Source organism: Pleurodeles waltl, chromosome 2_1 (assembly GCF_031143425.1).
Source record: "Pleurodeles waltl isolate 20211129_DDA chromosome 2_1, aPleWal1.hap1.20221129, whole genome shotgun sequence".
In the NCBI taxonomy this organism is placed as follows: domain Eukaryota; kingdom Metazoa; phylum Chordata; class Amphibia; order Caudata; family Salamandridae; genus Pleurodeles; species Pleurodeles waltl.
The window spans coordinates 26,970,493-26,989,863 of NC_090438.1; the positions used below are offsets into that span (position 1 = coordinate 26,970,493).

Consider the following 19,371-nt stretch of genomic DNA (forward strand, 5'->3'; position numbering starts at 1 on the left):
ATTAATAAGGGATAACTTACCTCTGGTACCCATTACAAGCCAGGCCAGCCTCCTACAGCATGTAAACACATTCCCTCCTAAATACTTCTCAGTTGTGTGTAAGTAATACATTTTAGTATGAACCACTCACTGCAGTAGGATACAACAACAGCTTAATTTAACAAATAAATGTAAGGAAAGCATGAATACATGCTCAACCTGCCCAATGCAATTTTATTTTAAAAGATTAAATGGAATGAACGTGGCCTACTGATACATTTATCCTGAAAGCTGGGCACTAGTCCAGTCAGGCCTCTGGGTAATGACTAGAGATGCCTACATGTGAATCCGAAACTTTGGATTAAAATTGAAAACAAAACAAAAGAAGTCAGGAGTTGTAAAAAAACGTTACACCCTGGAAGTAAGTTGACATCGGTTTTTATTGATTACATTTATGCATCAACTACTCACAAACATTTCTTCCAGCTATTGTTACTAAACATTGCATGCAGCTTCATGGAACTTTTTTGCCAACATTTGAGTATAATTTGAAAGAGAGTACAAAAGGCATCATGGGAAAAATGTAACGAAAGGAATTTGATGCTCATCTGAACTTACATTCTGACAGTTCCTTTTTTTATTTAAAGATTACAATTCTCAGCATTTGCGTGCTTTTAAAACGATAGCACATTTATAATCTGTTACATCATGCAGACAGTCAACTTTCCGATTTAAAATGTAATCTTCCTCAATGACATAACCAGCCTTGGTGAGAGCATCCTTTAGCAAGCTCGCATCCATGCAGAAGAGAGGAAACTTGAAGTCGCCACACATGTAAAATGTTGCTTCGAGGGGTGCACACATTACTAGATACCCTCCGGGCTTTAAGAGGGAGGAGACATTCGTCAGAGCTTCGCAGTAGGACTTCTCGTCTGTGACAAGGTTCTCCAAACAGTGCACCAAGAGCAGACAGTCAGCCTGGGGATGGATGACGGGAGACAGCGGGTTCCTGCTCGTGACGTCACACATGAGAACTGTTTTGATTTTTGTTTGTAACATGTGTTGTTTCTCAATCCATGTTTCACTGAAAGCAAAGATATGCAACAATATTACCATGACTTTGATTGTTGACTGACACATGTTTCTAATGTTTTATAAAAAATATGTAGATGTTTTCATGATCCCGCCCACCGCCGCCTGTGCTCTGCACATCTCAGGATCAATCCCTGGTTTATTAACTAGAAGACAATACAGTTATTATCATGTTTCTACCCCAAACACAATGGTGTCAGTTTTGCTTTTTGGAATTAGGTATTTTTCATGTGAGGCCATTGTGTACATTTAGGAGCAGCATTTCTCAGAGAGTCCAAAACCTAAGCAATGCTAACAAGAGCCTTATTTTCTGAAATGTTGTAATTGCCAGATATATTTACAAGCAGTGTTGATTTCCTCCACATCAAGCATAGTTAAAGCCATTGCAGAAGTAGAAAGGTCTCCATGATACCTGTTTTTTACTCTTTATATTTTGCCAAATGAATTGCCGTATACCCGGTATTCAATGAAAACCCTCATTTACTGCTCTGGGTACCTTGGTGTTAGAAATGGGGTTTCTGGTTGGCCAGGGTAGGCACCTCAGCCAGGCAGGACCCACCCACTCTAGTCAGGGCTTGGGAGTTACATGTCCAAGATCACCCCTGCTCACCCCATTAGTAGCTTGGCACGAGCAGTCAGGACTAAACCGGAGGCAATGTGTAAAGCGTTTGCACAACACACGCAACACACAAGATGTACACCACAAAGTAAACACAATACTGAGCTGTGTAAAAATAAACTGTATTGCACAAAACATAATTAGACCAACATTACACACCAGTAATAGCCTGCTACCTAAGCAGTTGTCAGAACATTACACAAGTTACTAATACTCTGCAGAAATAAGTAGTTGTCACATTAGAACACGTAAGTACTCAGGATTCTGCAAAAGCAGTAGTCAGGAATCACAGTAAGTAAAGGTATGCACTTGTCATAAACACATCCTAAATATCCATAAGAGGAACATTATAGAACCTATGGCAAAGTACCTGTTTTCTTATGAAAAGGGGGCACTTCTAGTGCCTAGAAGATGAGCATGGGGGCTCCTGGCACTCTGCTGGTGCTCCCTCAGCCTTCACACGCCCTCCAACAAAGGTGGGGGCCAGACAAGCCCAAACAACAGAAATGGGGGCGAGAAGAAGGTGCCTCCGTCGAGGCCTCCCTTCCCCGTTCTCAAAGAATAATGCCTGGTTTTGAAATAAGAGCATCCTGCTCCTATGGCAGTGCCCGGGGGTCGTTCCCCTCGCCTCCCCCCGAAAACTGCTCCTCAGGGGCGGCCCTGGCATCCGGAGGAGACCTCCGATGAGGTCTCTCTCCCTCCTGGGGCTGTGGATGCACTCTCGCCAGTACCCAAGGTGGTGCAAGAGTGTTTCTCTTTTGTTCCCGGGCTGCCCCGGTGATTCCTGTCAGGAATGGGGGGCGGCTGGTGCCCCGGAGGTGCTTTAAGGAGTGGACCGTGCCCTGGGGGTACTGATAAGAGCAAGCTTTCTCCGATTACCTTTTTCTTGTGCCCCGGGGGCACTGAAGGGTGCGCAAAGCTCACGCTTTTGCGAAGAAAGATGCCCGGGTTGTGGCAGTGATTATTCAGCAAGCAAGGAGCGCTTTTCAAAGCGCTAGGGGGGGCAAATATAAAGTAAAGCACTTTCCAAAGAGCTGCCCTCAGCAGCCAACGAAGTTGGAGCACTCCTCATGCTCTAGATGATTACAGGGGTCAGGGGCCACAGCACCCTGCTCCTGGAGACAGAGGGGAGGGGAGCACAGGGCTACTAGGCCCCAACACAGGCCAGCACAAGGGATGCAGATGGTGGCAGTTCCTCCTAGTGACCAGGCAGGTCACAGGTCAGCACAGCAGAAGCAGTCCAAGGTTTTTTCCTGCTGAGTCCATCCAGCAGCATCCTGTGTCCAGTTTCAAGTCCCAAGAATGTCTAAATGGTGGGGAAAATTCCCCTGTACTTATAGTCAGTTTGCAGAGTCTCTTACAATGAGGAGTAGAGGGGGATCCAACCAGTTACAACTGGTTCTGGGAGTGCCCCTTCTCTCCTCCAGCACAGGCTCCAAACATCAGTGGGGGGTAAACAACCCTATTGTGCGAGGCCAGTGCACAGCCTTTACAAATGCAGGTGTGCCCCGCCTCTCCCTTCTCTTAGCTCAGGAAGACTATACAATATAGATGCACCTCTGTGACTCCTCCACCCTCCCTGTGTACCGGCTGGCTGAGAAGTATGCACAAAGCCCCAACTTTCAGTCTGCCCAGATGTGAATTGGAGGCAAGCTGCAAAAACACCAGTCAGAAGCACAGATAAATGCGCACTTTCTAGAAGTGGCATTTCTGTGATAGTAATAAAAAATACACCCACACCAGTAAGCAGCATTTCTTACCACTATCACAACCACACCAAACATGCCTACGCTACCCCTCATGAATCTGACAATACCCCTTACACATCAGGCAGGGAATTTCCAATGCAATCCTATGAGGAGGCAGCACTCACAGCAGTGAGACACCAAGTTAGGCTGTTTGTCACTACCGGGACAGGCCACGCAACATGGCACATGTCCTGCCTTCTACATACATGGCACCCTGCCCATAGGGCTAGCTAGGGCGTACTTTAGGGGTGACTTACATGTAGTAAAATGGGAGTTCTATGCCTGGCAAGTAAATTTAGATGCCAGGTCCCTGTGGCAGAAAACTGCGCACACCTGCCCTGCGCTAGCAGGCCTGAGATAGGTTTGACAGGCTACTTCAGTGGGTGGCGCAAGCAGCGCTGCAGGCCCACTAGTAGCATTTAATTTACAGGCCCTGGGCATAGGGATACCACTTTACAAGGGACTTACAGGTAAATTAAATATGCCAATTAAGTATCATATCAATTTTACAAGGGAGAGCACATGCACTTTAGCACTGGTTAGCAGGGAAAAAGTACTCAGAGTCATAACGTCAGCCAACAAAGGTCAGCAAAAAAAGGAGGCAAAAGGCAAAAAAATCTGGGGAATGACCCTGTAAATCCAACACTTGGATTCTTGATGAACCTACAAGCCCTATATATCTCCTCAACCAGAAGGGTACAGCAGACGTAACGGTACAATGCTTTCAAAAATTTGCCATAGCTGGAAAAAGTTATAGAAGAAAGCATAGACAGCAATGGTTGTTTTTTTCAACTCAATTGTTACTTTTGGTAGGAAAAACTTGAAGGATTTACACAAATGACCCATTGCTGAATTCAGATTTTTGTCTACTTTTCGGAAATCTTTAGCTGTCCGGGATCCATCATTGGTTTTACACACATTTCTGTCACTAAATGGAAGGAGGCTAAAAGCACCAAAAATGTAAAAATGGGATATGTCCCAGTAAAATGCCAACATTGAGTTAAAAAATGTGGTTTTCTAATTCAAGTCCACGTGTTCCTGAAAGCTGGGAAGATTGTGATTTTAGCACTGAATATTCTTTGTTGAATTCTATTGGAAAGTGGATTATTGGTAAGGGCATGTAAGTACCTACACTTAGCAATAGGTGTAGGAAAGTACCATCTTGCCTGGCATGTTACCCCCATTTTTCACTGTATATATGTTGTTTTAGTTGTATGTGTCACTGGGACCCTGCCAGCCAGGGCCCCAGTGCTCATAAGTGTGCCCTGTATGTGTTACCTGTGTTATGACCAACTGTCTCCCTGAGGCTCTGCTATCCAGAACCTCATTGGTTATGCTCTCTCATTTCTTTCCAAATTGTCACTAACAGGCTAGTGACCAATTTCACCAATTTACATTGGCATAGTGGAACACCCTTATAATTCCAGAGTATATGGTACTGAGGTACCCAGGGTATTGGGGTTCCAGGAGATCCCTATGGGCTGCAGCATTTCTTTTGCCACCCATAGGGAGCTTTGACAATTCTTACACAGGCCTGCCACTGCAGCCTGAGTGAAATAACGTCCACGTTATTTCACAGCCATTTACCACTGCACTTAAGTAACTTATAAGTCACCTATATGTCTAACCTTTACCTGGTAAAGGTTGGGTGCTAAGTTACTTAGTGTGTGGGCACCCTGGCACTAGCCAAGGTGCCCCACATGGTTCAGGGCAAATTCCCCGGACTTTGTGAGTGCGGGGACACCATTGCACGCGTGCACTACACATAGGTCACTACCTATGTGTAGCTTCACAATGGTAACTCCGAGTATGGCCATGTAACATGTCTATGATCATGGAATTGCCCCCTCAATGCCATCCTGGCATTGTTGGCACAATCCCATGATCCCACGGTTCTCTAGCACAGACCCGGGTACTGCCAAACTGCCTTTTCAGGGGTTTCACTGCAGCTGCTGCTGCTGCCAACCCCTCAGACAGGTTTCTGCCCTCCTGGGGTCCAGCCAGGATTGGCCCAGGAAGGCAGAACAAAGGACTTCCTCAGAAAGAGGGTGTTACACCATCTCCCTTTGGAAAAAGGTGTTAAGGCAGGGGAGTAGTAGCCTCCCCCAGCCTCTGGAAATGCTTTCATGGGCACAGATGGTGCCCATTTCTGCATAAGCCAGTCTACACTGGTTCAGGGACCCCTCAGCCCTGCTCTGGCGCGAAACTGGACAAAGGAAAGGGGAGTGACCACTCCCCTGACCTGCACCTCCCCTGGGAGGTGCCCAGAGCTCCTCCAGTGTGCTCCAGACCTCTGCCATCTTGGAAACAGAGGTGGTGCTGGCACACTGGACTGTTCTGAGTGGCCAGTGCCAGCAGGTGACGTCAGAGACCACCTCTGATATGCTCTTACCTCTCTTGGTAGCCAATCCTCTTTTCTTGGTAGCCAAACCTCCTTTTCTGGCTATTTAAGGTCTCTCCTCTGGGCTATTCTTTAGATAACGAATGCAAGAGCTCACCAGAGTTCCTCTGCACTTCCCTCTTTGACTTCTGCTAAGGATTGACCGCTGACTGCTCCTGGATGCCTGCAAAACTGCAACAAAGTAGCAAGACGACTACCAGCAACATTGCAGCACCTCATCCTGCCGGCTTTCTCGACTGTTTCCTGGTGGTGCATGTGTTGAGTGCTGTCTGCCTTCACCCTGCACTGGAAGCCAAGAAGAAATCTCCTGTGGGTCGACGGAATCTTCCCCCTGCTAACGCAGGCACCAAAAGACTGCATCACCGGCCCTCTGGGTCCCCTCTCATTCTGACGAGCGTGGTCTCTGGAACACAGGAGCTAGATCGAAGTGACCCCCACAATCCAGTGATCCTTCAGTCCAAGATTGGTGGAGGTAAGTCCTTGCCTCCCCACGCTAGACTGCAAACCTGTGTACTGCGTGATTTGCAGCTGCTCTGGCTTCTGTGCACTTCTCCAAGGATTCCTTCATGCACAGCCTAGCCTGGGACCCCAGCACTCCGTCCTGCAGTGCTCAACCCTCTGAGTTGGAATCCGACATCGTGGGCCCTCCTTTTGTGACTTTGTTTACACCAATCTTCTAAGTGCCTGCTCTGGTACTTCTGCGGGTGCTGCCTGCTTCTGCGGGGGCTCTCTGAGTTGCTGAGCACCCCCTCTGTCTCCTCCTCCAAGGGACGACATCCTGGACCTTCCTGGTCCCCAGCAGCACCCAAAAACCTCTATTGCAACCCTTGCAGCTAGCAAGGCTTGTTTGCGGTATTTCTGCGTGGAAGCACTTCTGCAACATCCAGCACGCCGTGTGACATCTTCCATCCAAAGGAGAATTTCCTATCTCTTTTCGTTGTTGCAGAATCTTCGGCTTTTTCCACCTGGAGGCCGCCTTCTTCCACCTCCATCTGAGATTTCCTGGGCTTCTGCCCCCCCGGACACTATCGCAACTCTTAGACTTGGTCTCCTTGCCTTGCGGGCCTTCACGTCCAGGAATCCGTCTTCAGTGTTTTGCTGGTGCTTGTGGTTCTTGCAGAATCCCCCTATCACAACTATTGTGTCCTTTTGGGGTAGTAGGGTAACTTTACACCTACTTTTCAGGGTCTTGGGGTGGGGTATTTTGGACACCCTTACTGTTTTCATACAGTCCCAGCGACCCTCCACAAGCTCCCATAGGTCTACGGTCCATTTGTGATTTGCATGCCACTTTTGGAGTATATGGTTTGTGTTGCCCCTAGACCTATGCTTGCCTATTGCAACCTATTGTGATTCTACCTTGTTTGCACTACTTTTCCTAGTGTTACTTACCTGTTTTGGGTTTGTGTACATATAATTTGTGTATATTACTTACCTTCTAACTGAGGGTACTCACTGAGATACTTTTGGCACATTGTCATAAAAATAAAGTACCTTTATTTTTAGTAACTCTGAGTATTGTGTTTTCTTATGATATTGTGCTATATGATATAAGTGGTATAGTAGGAGCTTTGCATGTCTCCTAGTTCAGCCTAAGCTGCTCTGCTAAACTACCTTCTATCAGCCTAAGCTGCTAGAAACACCTTTACTCTACCAATAAGGGATAACTGGACCTGGCACAGGCTGTAAGTACCAAAAGGTACCCACTATAAGCCAGGCCAGCTTCCTACAGACAGCCCCCGCTCATAGGCAGCTCAAGGGTGGGTCTTGCTCAAAAAATGGCCCCCCTCCTCCTCGGGGGTGTCACAGTGGTCGCAGTGGTGGAGCAAGCAAATGAATAGCAGCACAGGCAGCACAGGCAGTTCTCTTCCTGTCCACCACTAACTGTAGCCTGCTCCTTGGCTCTGTGGCTCCGTGGCTCCTTGTATCCGTGGCTCTGTGGCTCTCTGCTCTCTGCCCTGGCAGCACTCCAAAGCGCTTCGAAGCAGTGACCCCCCTTGTTCTCTGGGGGGGTCACAGAGGTGACAGGGGTCGTGGTGGGGTGGCGTCCTCCTGCACCGCGTCTGCGTCCAGGCCTGCGTCTCGGACTCTAGCCACGCCTTCACGATCTGCGCTCGACCTGCGCCTCTCCTCCACTCACATGAATGGAGATTCAGCAAAATATCCTTAACTGGTAGAGAGCCTATCCTGAACTGGATATGTCATGTTCTATTGCCTGGGTTAGTAATGCAGTCCAGATATTGTTCATGCAATGGATTTGACTTAAATTGAACAAGGTCTGTAGACACGACCTCTCTAGCAATGTTGTGGGCATCCATCTCGGCCACTCACTGCCATTATGATTTTCAAATGTGTTCTTTTGTCAGGAATGACTCTGAGTTAGTAGGCTCCCAAAACCTCAGCAAGCCCAGAGAAGATAGCAAGGTTTTGATATTCATACGCATAGTTGGCTAGTTCAAGTGTGGTTCTAAGTCTCCTTAGTTTCCTGGTCTAAGCCTTGCTTTATCTATGGTTAGCTTTATACCCATGTTGAGGTCAAGCGAGAAAGGTGGTGTACTAGTGGGAGGAGAGACAAAGGCTCTAGTGAATTTAGGCTGGGTTGTGTACCTATAGAGATTATTTAGGTCTGGTGTTACTGAAATCATTTGATTCTATTATATGATTAATATTCTTAAAGCAGCTTTTACTACAGCAGACAGCACGGGGCAATGGATCAGCAACTTCAGCCACTGGCTAACTTCAATTTGAGTGACTGCATTTAGCCCTTTCACAAAGGAGCACATCCACACTCAAGGTAGTTTCCTTTAGTGCCAGTTATGTTTTTATTTTATTATTGCTTTACTATTTCCTTTATTTGTAGAGCTTGATGTTGCAGCAGGATGCTCTCTACCAGATGTCAGCACAGGGCACATTCCTGCATTTTAATCTCCTTTCTCTTGCCAATGCTGTTGTAAATTTCTTTTAAAGTGGCATTTATTTATCTGACTGCTGCCTTTTCACACCATACTGACAGCTCAAACAAACTCTGAATATAAGCTCATGAGGATGCTTTATCTTTGCAACCCTTTAGGACTGACATTCCTTTTTTCTTTCTTTCTTTCCTTGCTTCTTTTCTTCTTTTTTTCTCTTTCCTTCTTTCTTTTTACTTCCTTCTTTATTACATCTTTCTTTGGTTCTTTCTTCTTTGCTTTTTTCCTTATTTCTCTTTTTTCTTCTTTTTTCTTTCTTTCTTGCCTTCCTCCTTTCTTTCTTTTTTCCTATTTCTCTCTTACTTTCCTCTTTCTTTCTTTCCTTCTTTCTTTCTTTCTTTCTCTTCCTTTCTTTCCTCTCTTTCCCTTCTTTTTTCTTTCATTTTTTCCTGCTTTTGTCTTTCTTTTCTGTTCCTTTCTTTCAATCCCCTCCTTTTTTCTTTTGTTCCTGGCCTCACCTTTCTTCCTTCTTCCCTTCCTGTTTTTTCTTTCTTTTTTCTTCCTTTCTTTGCTTCGTCCCCTTTTTTCCTTTTTCTTTCTTGCCTTCCTCTTTTTTCTTTTTTCTTCCTGTGTTGTCCTCACCTTTCTTTCTTAGTTACTTTCTTCTCACCTTCTTTCTTTCTTTCTTTTTCACCTTCTTTATTCCTTTCTCTTTCTCTATCTTTCTCTCTCTTGCTCTCTTTCTCACCTTCTTTCCTGAAAGGAAGAGGTTGAAAGCCAATGACTGCTTGGCTTTTTCTTTTCAGAGGAGAAAACGTCTCCAACAAGGTTGTCAATGTATGCTTGGAATACCCCACACCACTTCTCCTGATTCTAAGGCGGCATTCCAGGAGTTGGCATGAAAGGAGGAGGTACTGAGATTTGTTTCCATTGTCAAATGAGTTGCAATTACTGAGATAAAATACTAATTCCCTACACATACTCTTGAGTATTCCAGTGACTATGCATGAATAGGTGAGCTTTAACAAATGTATTCAAGTTTAATAAATGTAAATTAAAGTTGTTAAAATAGGAAAATATACCCTATGAAACTTTCAGATGTTCCAGTAAGCATGAATTGTCAGGGATGGTTTAAAGAAAATGTCATTTATAGGTGTATGTAGCACCACATCTAAACAGGCAAAAGGGTGATTGTGCACAGTGTTTATCTGCTGTATTTAAATGTATGCCTTCAATAGGTCTTGTCCCATATGCCAGTGGGAGCATGGAATACATCTGTTTGCATTCCACTGCGGTTGCATTAACCAGTAAAATAGCAATGAGTCAATACTGATGGAATGACCAGCTGAATCAACAAACTTAACATTGAAAATAGGCTCCAGAAAGAGCATTGTCTTGCTTACCCAAAGTGGTACTTGGTTATATTGAATATCCAATTTGTCAGTGCGGAAACCTGGCAGAAAAACCTTCACAGCAGCATCAGAATGGACATGGAGTCACTGGTGTCCACTTGTCGCCATTGGAAAGATGAAGATACAGGACAGAAGTCCTTAAGTGCATTTGTTTAATCTTGCACAACCCTCACTTTCCAAGTCCTACACAAATCACTTGGGGCATTTTAGAATACAAAACAACCATCCTACGGAGGTCAGAACATAACAAGGATTAAATAATCACTTTCAAATTCATGATCTGGAATTGAATTGGTATGTTATTAAAGCTTTTATAGGAGGAAATGTACAACAAAATAGACTCAAGGGTACCTTAGTGAGCCTTTGCTTCATCTCCAATTGTGAGTAACTGAGTCAGGGTATGATGGAAGACAAGGTGCAGCACAAAGAAGATTGTCCTTCTTTCAAACCTCTATCTGGGCAGTGACATCAACACTTTCATACTCTTAAGGACTCTCTTTGGTATGTGTGCTTAATTATGTGACCACTCACAGGGTTATAGGATGAGAGTCTGAATAGGAAAAACAGTAGGGCAGTTTTAATGCAAAGTTGGATTCTTACCCACAGCCCTGAAGCTTACAAATCTCCTTTATAGTTTCACCATAGTCTATGGCATCAGGTTCATTCTTCAGCCATCTCTGTATCTCCTGGATGGATCTGCCATCTGCACAAGCAAAGGTGATCTCGTTGAAATACTCACAGGCTGGGAGAGCGTAATAGATATGGTGGCCGCAGGAAAGACAAATCAGAGAGTCTCCTTTAACATCACCTGTTTGGAAAAATGTTCAAAAACATGTAACAAGTGTCTTCCTTATCAGCAAACAAGAATAAATGAACAAGTCCAGTTTGCTCATCATTATCCTCTATATGGTACATATTGTGGTTTCCTCAGGGCACATGAATCTACCATATCCACTCTCATGCTCTGCTTTGTCCCTTGTGTCCTCCCCTGACCAAGGTCCTACAGTTTCTTATTTGGGATGCAGCTGCAGTGCCTGGACGGTTTGGAAGATGGAAGGGAATCCATCCATGTGTACCTTTTAGCTTTATTCTTCTGTGGGGCTGGGTGTTTTTGGGTCCCCTGTCATTGGACCCTTCAGATCGCTTGTAGATACAGTTGCCACCCTTGTGAAGGAGAATTATAGGCCACACTACAGGATCTCAATTCTTAACCAATCTTGCAGTGACTATGCAAGATATGTATCTATAGAACTGTGGTACTATCATAAAACTTTAGGCTTCTAAACAACATACGCAGTTAATGACCAGTGTGCTGCTCAACAGGTAAATTCAACTATGTATATGCATGAACTTGTTGCCCACCTCTATAGGTTGACTACCGAACAACCTAACATCAGAAATTTCAAGCAAATTAGTGAGGTAACAATCAAAACAATAAGTCCAAACAGCAACATTTAGAAGATTGTTCCAATCATGTTCATCTAAACAAGTTGTTTATTCATCACTTCTTCATATCCAGGCAGTCATATGAACAGCTAACGCAATTCTCTCACAGTCGAGCCTCATCAGGCCATTAACAGTATCATATCAAAAAATATCCTAGACAACTTAAATAAAACAATCTCCATTTAAATCATCAACCGTCCAAGCACCGCACCCATAATACACATGACTATCTCAGACATTACAAGTAGTATCTACAAAGACTTGATCTGAGAAAAGGGCAGATACACACATTCATCTGAAGCCTCAAACACCAAAGTCCAAACTCCACTGCTGTGTACGGCAACACTTTGTGCATCTCTTACTCCAAACTGCCAAAAAATTGAGGGAGATATAGAAAAGCATTGCCGTACAAAGGCACTGGACTTTGGACTTTGGTGTTTCAGGCTTCAGCCAAACACGTGGATTCCCTAGTTCCCTGATCAATTCTTTGTGGGTACTACTTGTAAGGGCTGCGATAGCCATGTATATTATGTGCATGCTTAGACAGTTGCGAATGTAAATGAAATGGTGGCCTGTGGTCTGTCTGAACCCGGTCCGTCTGAACCCGGAAGTGAGTCCCAAACAGGTATGGTCTCAGCTTCTTCAGTGTCCAGACCACAGCAAATGCTTCTCTTTCAATGGCACTCTGTAGGAGGCTGGACTGGCTTGTAGTGAGTACCAAGGGGTACTTGCACCTTGCACCAGGCCCAGTTATCCCTTATTAGTGTATAGGGTGTCTAGCAGCTTAGGCTGATAGATAATGGTAGCTTAGCAGAGCAGCTTAGGCTGAACTAGGAGACGTGTGAAGCTACTACAGTACCACCTAGTGTCATATGCACAATATCATAAGAAAACACAATACACAGTTATACTAAAAATAAAGGTACTTTATTTTTATGACAATATGCCAAAGTATCTTAGAGTGTACCCTCAGTGAGAGGATAGGAAATATACACAAGATATATATACACAATAGCAAAAATATGCAGTATAGTCTTAGAAAACAGTGCACACAATGTATAGTTACAATAGGATGCAATGGGGACACATAGGGATAGGGGCAACACAAACCATATACTCCAAAAGTGGAATGCGAACCACGAATGGACCCCAAACCTATGTGACCTAGGGTAACATAATCTAGGGTAACAAGGGGACCAAGTCCAAAAGTCACAAGCAAGTCGGAGATGGGCAAATGCCCAGGAAATGCCAGCTGCGGGTGCAAAGAAGCTTCTACTGGACAGAAGAAGCTGAGGTTTCTGCAGGAACGAAAAGGGCTAGAGACTTCCCCTTTGGTGGAAGGATCCCTCTTGCCGTGGAGAGTCGTGCAGAAGTGTTTTTCCGCCGAAAGAACGCCAACAAGCCTTGCTAGCTGCAAATCGTGAGGTTAGGGTTTTTGGACGCTGCTGTGGCCCTGGAGGGACCAGGAGGTGGCAAATTGGACCAGGAGAGAGAGGGGACGTCGAGCAAGACAACGAGTCCTCTCAGCAGCAGGTAGCACCCGGAGAAGTGCCAGAAACAGGCACTACAAGGATGCGTGAAACGGTGCTCACCCGAAGTCGCACAAAGGAGTCCCACGTCGCCGGAGACCAACTTAGAACGTCGTGCAATGCAGGTTAGAGTGCCGTGGACCCATTCTTGGCTGTGCACAAAGGATATCCGCCAGAAGTGCACAGGGGCCGGAGTAGCTGCAAAAGTCGCGGTTCCCAGCAATGCAGCCCAGCGAGGTGAGGCAAGGACTTACCTCCACCAAACTTGGACTGAAGAGTCACTGGACTGTGGGGGTCACTTGGACAGAGTCGCTGGATTCGAGGGACCTCGCTCGTCGTGCTGAGAGGAGACCCAAGGGACCGGTAATGCAGCTTTTTGGTGCCTGCGGTTGCAGGGGGAAGATTCCGTCGACCCACGGGAGATTTCTTCGGAGCTTCTGGTGCAGAGAGGAGGCAGACTACCCCCACAGCATGCACAAGCAGGAAAACAGTAGAGAAGGCGGCAGGATCAGCGTTACAGAGTTGCAGTAGTCGTCTTTGCTACTATGTTGCAGGTTTGCAGGCTTCCAGCGCGGTCAGCAGTCGATTCCTTGGCAGAAGGTGAAGAGAGAGATGCAGAGGAACTCGGATGAGCTATTGCATTCGTTATCTAAAGTTTCCCCAGAGATAGAGACCCTAAATAGCCAGAAAAGAGGGTTTGGCTACCTAGGAGAGAGGATAGGCTAGCAACACCTGAAGGAGCCTATCACAAGGAGTCTCTGACGTCACCTGGTGGCACTGGCCACTCAGAGCAGTCCAGTGTGCCAGCAGCACCTCTGTTTCCAAGATGGCAGAGGTCTGGAGCACACTGGAGGAGCTCTGGACACCTCCCAGGGGAGGTGCAGGTCAGGGGAGTGGTCACTCCCCTTTCCTTTGTCCAGTTTCGCACCAGAGAAGGGCTAAGGGGTCCCCTGAACCGGTGTAGACTGGCTTATGCAGAATTGGGCACATCTGTGCCCAACAAAGCATTTCCAGAGGCTGGGGGAGGCTACTCTTCCGCTGCCTTCACACCATTTTCCAAAGGGAGAGGGTGTCACACCCTCTCTCAGAGGAAGTTATTTGTTCTGCCATCCTGGGCCAGGCCTGGCTGGACCCCAGGAGGGCAGATGCCTGTCTGAGGGGTTGGCAGCAGCAGCAGCTGCAGTGAAACCCCAGGAAGGGCAGTTTGGCAGTACCAGGGTCTGTGCTACAGACCACTGGGATCATGGGACTGTGCCAACTATGCCAGGATGGCATAGAGGGGGCAATTCCATGATCATAGACATGTTACATGGCCATATTCGGAGTTACCATTGTGAAGCTACATATAGGTATTGACCTATATGTAGTGCACGCGTGTAATGGTGTCCCCGCACTCACAAAGTTCAGGGAATTGGCTCTGAACAATGTGGGGGCACCTTGGTTAGTGCCAGGGTGCCCTCACACTAAGTAACTTTGCACCTAACCTTTACCAGGTAAAGGTTAGACATATAGGTGACTTATAAGTTACTTAAGTGCAGTGTAAAATGGCTGTGAAATAACGTGGACGTTATTTCACTCAGGCTGCAGTGGCAGGCCTGTGTAAGAATTGTCAGAGCTCCCTATGGGTTGCAAAAGAAATGCTGCAGCCCATAGGGATCTCCTGGAACCCCAATACCCTGGGTACCTCAGTACCATATACTAGGGAATTATAAGGGTGTTCCAGTAAGCCAATGTAAATTGGTAAAATTGGTCACTAGCCTGTTAGTGACAATTTGAAAGAAATGAGAGAGCATAACCACTGAGGTTCTGGTTAGCAGAGCCTCAGTGAGACAGTTAGGCATCACACAGGGAACACATACTTATAGGTCACAAACTTATGAGCACTGGGGTCCTGACTAGCAGGGTCCCAGTGACACATAACAAACATACTGAAAACATAGGGTTTTCACTATGAGCACTGGGCCCTGGCTAGCAGGATCCCAGTGAGACAGTGAAAACACCCTGACATACACTCACAAACAGGCCAAAAGTGTGGGTAACAAGGCTAGAAAGAGGCTACTTTCTCACAAAATGAGAGGGAACAATTCCTTAGGGATGCCCAGCATGGCTGCATGGGCATAAAACTCTACATCAGCCCAACCTGAGGCCTCTAGGTCATTACCTAAGAGACAGTCTACAGGTAAGCTAGGTGATACCACCACCTGCTTAGGGCCAGTAACTCCACCCCAACTAAACTGAATTATAGCTAAGGGAAGAAACTTAGTGGAGTTATGGACATCAATAATCTTATACTGTTGTCCAATGATGTGTTGATCAGGGTGTGTGAGAAGGTAGCCTCTTTCTAGCCTTGTTACCCCCACTTTTGGCCTGTTTGTGAGTGTATGTCAGGATGTTTGTCACTGTTTTCACTGTCTCACTGGGATCCTGATAGCCAGGCCTCGGTGCTCATAGTGAAAACACTATGTTTTCAGTATGTTTGTTATGTGTCACTGGGATCCTGCTGGTCAGGACCCCAGTGCTCATAGGGTTGTGGCCTATATGTATGTGTCACTGGGACCCTGTCACACAGGGCCCCAGTGCTCATAGGTGTGCATGTATATGTTCCCTGTGTGGTGCCTAACTGTCTCACTGAGGCTCTGCTAACCAGAACCTCAGTGGTTATGCTCTCTCATTACTTTCAAATTGTCACTAACAGGCTAGTGACCAATTTTACCAATTTACATTGGCTTACTGGAACACCCTTATAATTCCCTAGTATATGGTACTGAGGTACCCAGGGTATTGGGGTTTCAGGAGATCCCTATGGGCTGCAGCATTTCTTTTGCCACCCATAGGGAGCTCTGACAATTCTTACACAGGCCTGCCACTGCAGCCTGAGTGAAATAACGTCCACGTTATTTCACAGCCATTTTACACTGCACTTAAGTAACTTATAAGTCACCTATATGTCTAACCTTTACCTGGGAAAGGTTAGGTGCAAAGTTACTTAGTGTGAGGGCACCCTGGCACTAGCCAAGGTGCCCCCACATTGTTCAGAGCCAATTCCCTGAACTTTGTGAGTGCGGGGACACCATTACACGTGTGCACTACATATAGGTCACTACCTATATGTAGCTGCACAATGGTAACTCCGAATATGGCCATGTAACATGTCTATGATCATGGAATTGCCCCCTCTATGCCATCCTGGCATAGTTGGCACAATCCCATGATCCCAGTGGTCTGTAGCACAGACCCTGGTACTGCCAAACTGCCCTTCCTGGGGTTTCACTGCAGCTGCTGCTGCTGCCAACCCCTCAGACAGGCATCTGCCCTCCTGGGGTCCAGCCAGGCCTGGCCCAGGATGGCAGAACAAAGAACTTCCTCTGAGAGAGGATGTGACACCCTCTCCCTTTGGAAAATGGTGTGAAGGCAGGGGAGGAGTAGCCTCCCCCAGCCTCTGGAAATGCTTTCTTGGGCACAGATGTGCCCAATTCTGCATAAGCCAGTCTACACCGGTTCAGGGACCCCTTAGCCCCTGCTCTGGCGCGAAACTGGACAAAGGAAAGGGGAGTGACCACTCCCCTGACCTGCACCTCCCCTGGGAGGTGTCCAGAGCTCCTCCAGTGTGCTCCAGACCTCTGCCATCTTGGAAACAGAGGTGCTGCTGGCACACTGGACTGCTCTGAGTGGCCAGTGCCACCAGGTGACGTCAGAGACTCCTGCTGATAGGCTCCTTCAGGTGTTAGTAGCCTATCCTCTCTCCTAGGTAGCCAAACCCTCTTTTCTGGCTATTTAGGGTCTCTGTCTCTGGGGAAACTTTAGATAACGAATGCAAGAGCTCATCCGAGTTCCTCTGCATCTCTCTCTTCACCTTCTGATAAGGAAACGACTGCTGACCGCGCTGGAAGCCTGCAAACCTGCAACATAGTAGCGAAGACGACTACTGCAACTCTGTAACGCTGATCCTGCCGCCTTCTCGACTGTTTTCCTGCTTGTGCATGCTGTGGGGGTAGCCTGCCTCCTCTCTGCACCAGAAGCTCCGAAGAAATCTCCCGTGGGTCGACGGAATCTTCCCCCTGCAACCGCAGGCACCAAAACGCTGCATCACCGGTGTGAGAAGGTAGCCTCTTTCTAGCCTTGTTACCCCCACTTTTGGCCTGTTTGTGAGTGTATGTCAGGGTGTTTTGTCACTGTTTTCACTGTCTCACTGGGATCCTGATAGCCAGGCCTCAGTGCTCATAGTGAAAACACTATGGTTTCAGTATGTTTGTTATGTGTCACTGGGATCCTGCTGGTCAGGACCCCAGTGCTCATAGGTTTGTGGCCTATATGTATGTGTCACTGGGACCCTGTCACACAGGGCCCCAGTGCTCATAGGTGTGCATGTATATGTTCCCTGTGTGGTGCCTAACTGTCTCACTGAGGCTCTGCTAACCAGAACCTCAGTGGTTATGCTCTCTCATTACTTTCAAATTGTCACTAACAGGCTAGTGACCATTTTTACCAATTTACATTGGCTTACTGGAACACCCTTATAATTCCCTAGTATATGGTACTGAGGTACCCAGGGTATTGGGGTTCCAGGAGATCCCTATGGGCTGCAGCATTTCTTTTGCCACCCATAGGGAGCTCTGACAATTCTTACACAGGCCTGCCACTGCAGCCTGAGTGAAATAACGTCCACGTTATTTCACAGCCATTTTACACTGCACTTAAGTAACTTATAAGTCACCTATATGTCTAACCTTTACCTGGTAAAGGTTAGGTGCAAAGTTACTTAGTGTGAGGGCACCCTGGCACTAGCCAAGGTGCCCCCACATTGTTCAGAGCCAATTCACTGAACTTTGTGAGTGCGGGGACACCATTACACGCGTGCACTACATATAGGTCACTACCTATATGTAGCTTCACCATGGTAACTCCGAATATGGCCATGTAACATGTCTATGATCATGGAATTGCCCCCTCTATGCCATCCTGGCATTGTTGGTACAATCCCATGATCCCAGTGGTCTGTAGCACAGACCCTGGTACTGCCAGACTGCCCTTCCTGGGGTTTCTCTGCAGCTGCTGCTGCTGCCAACCCCTCAGACAGGCAGCTGCCCTCCTGGGGTCCAGCCAGGCCTGGCCCAGGATGGCAGAACAAAGAACTTCCTCTGAGAGAGGGTGTGACACCCTCTCCCTTTGGAAAATGGTGTGAAGGCAGGGGAGGAGTAGCCTCCCCCAGCCTCTGGAAATGCTTTGTTGGGCACAGATGTGCCCAATTCTGCATAAGCCAGTCTACACCGGTTCAGGGACCCCTTAGCCCCTGCTCTGGCGCGAAACTGGACAAAGGAAAGGGGAGTGACCACTCCCCTGACCTGCACCTCCCCTGGGAGGTGTCCAGAGCTCCTCCAGTGTGCTCCAGACCTCTGCCATCTTGGAAACAGAGGTGCTGCTGGCACACTGGACTGCTCTGAGTGGCCAGTGCCACCAGGTGACGTCAGAGACTCCTGCTGATAGGCTCCTTCAGGTGTTAGTAGCCTTTCCTCTCTCCTAGGTAGCCAAACCCTCTTTTCTGGCTATTTAGGGTCTCTGTCTCTGGGGAAACTGTAGATAACGAATGCATGAGCTCAGCCGAGTTCCTCTGCATCTCCCTCTTCACCTTCTGATAAGGAATCGACCGCTGACCGCGCTGGAAGCCTGCAAACCTGCAACATAGTAGCAAAGACGACTACTGCAACTCTGTAACGCTGATCCTGCCGCCTTCTCGACTGTTTTCCTGCTTGTGCATGCTGTGGGGGTAGTCTGCCTCCTCTCTGCACCAGAAGCTCCGAAGAAATCTCCCGTGGGTCGACGGAATCTTCCCCCTGCAACCGCAGGCACCAAAAAGCTGCATTTCCGGTCCCTTGGGTCTCCTCTCAGCACGACGAGCGAGGTCCCTCGAATCCAGCGACACCGTCCAAGTGACCCCCACAGTCCAGTGACTCTTCAGCCCAAGTTTGGTGGAGGTAAGTCCTTGCCTCACCTCGCTGGGCTGCATTGCTGGGAACCGCGACTTTGCAAGCTACTCCGGCCCCTGTGCACTTCCGGCGGAAATCCTTCGTGCACAGCCAAGCCTGGGTCCACGGCACTCTAACCTGCATTGCACGACTTTCTAAGTTGGTCTCCGGCGACGTGGGACTCCTTTGTGCAACTTCGGCGAGCACCGTTTCACGCATCCTCGTAGTGCCTCTTTCTGGCACTTCTCCGGGTGCTACCTGCTTCAGTGAGGG

At 47.3% G+C, this 19,371-nt stretch overlaps 1 protein-coding gene across 1 annotated transcript in view; it reads right to left on the bottom strand.

Moving 5' to 3' along the window:
- Positions 1–411: 411 nt before the first annotated feature.
- LOC138258204 (nicotinamide N-methyltransferase-like) overlaps positions 412–19,371 on the bottom strand; it is a 60,951-nt gene continuing 41,991 nt past the window's right edge. Inside the window, exons 2-3 of the mRNA XM_069205925.1 lie at positions 10,761–10,968; positions 412–1,063 (exon numbers count right to left, since the gene is read on the bottom strand). Of these exons, the coding sequence (XP_069062026.1) occupies positions 637–1,063; positions 10,761–10,968 (635 nt within the window). The 3' untranslated portion in view covers positions 412–636. The remainder of the gene's footprint in view (positions 1,064–10,760; positions 10,969–19,371) is intronic.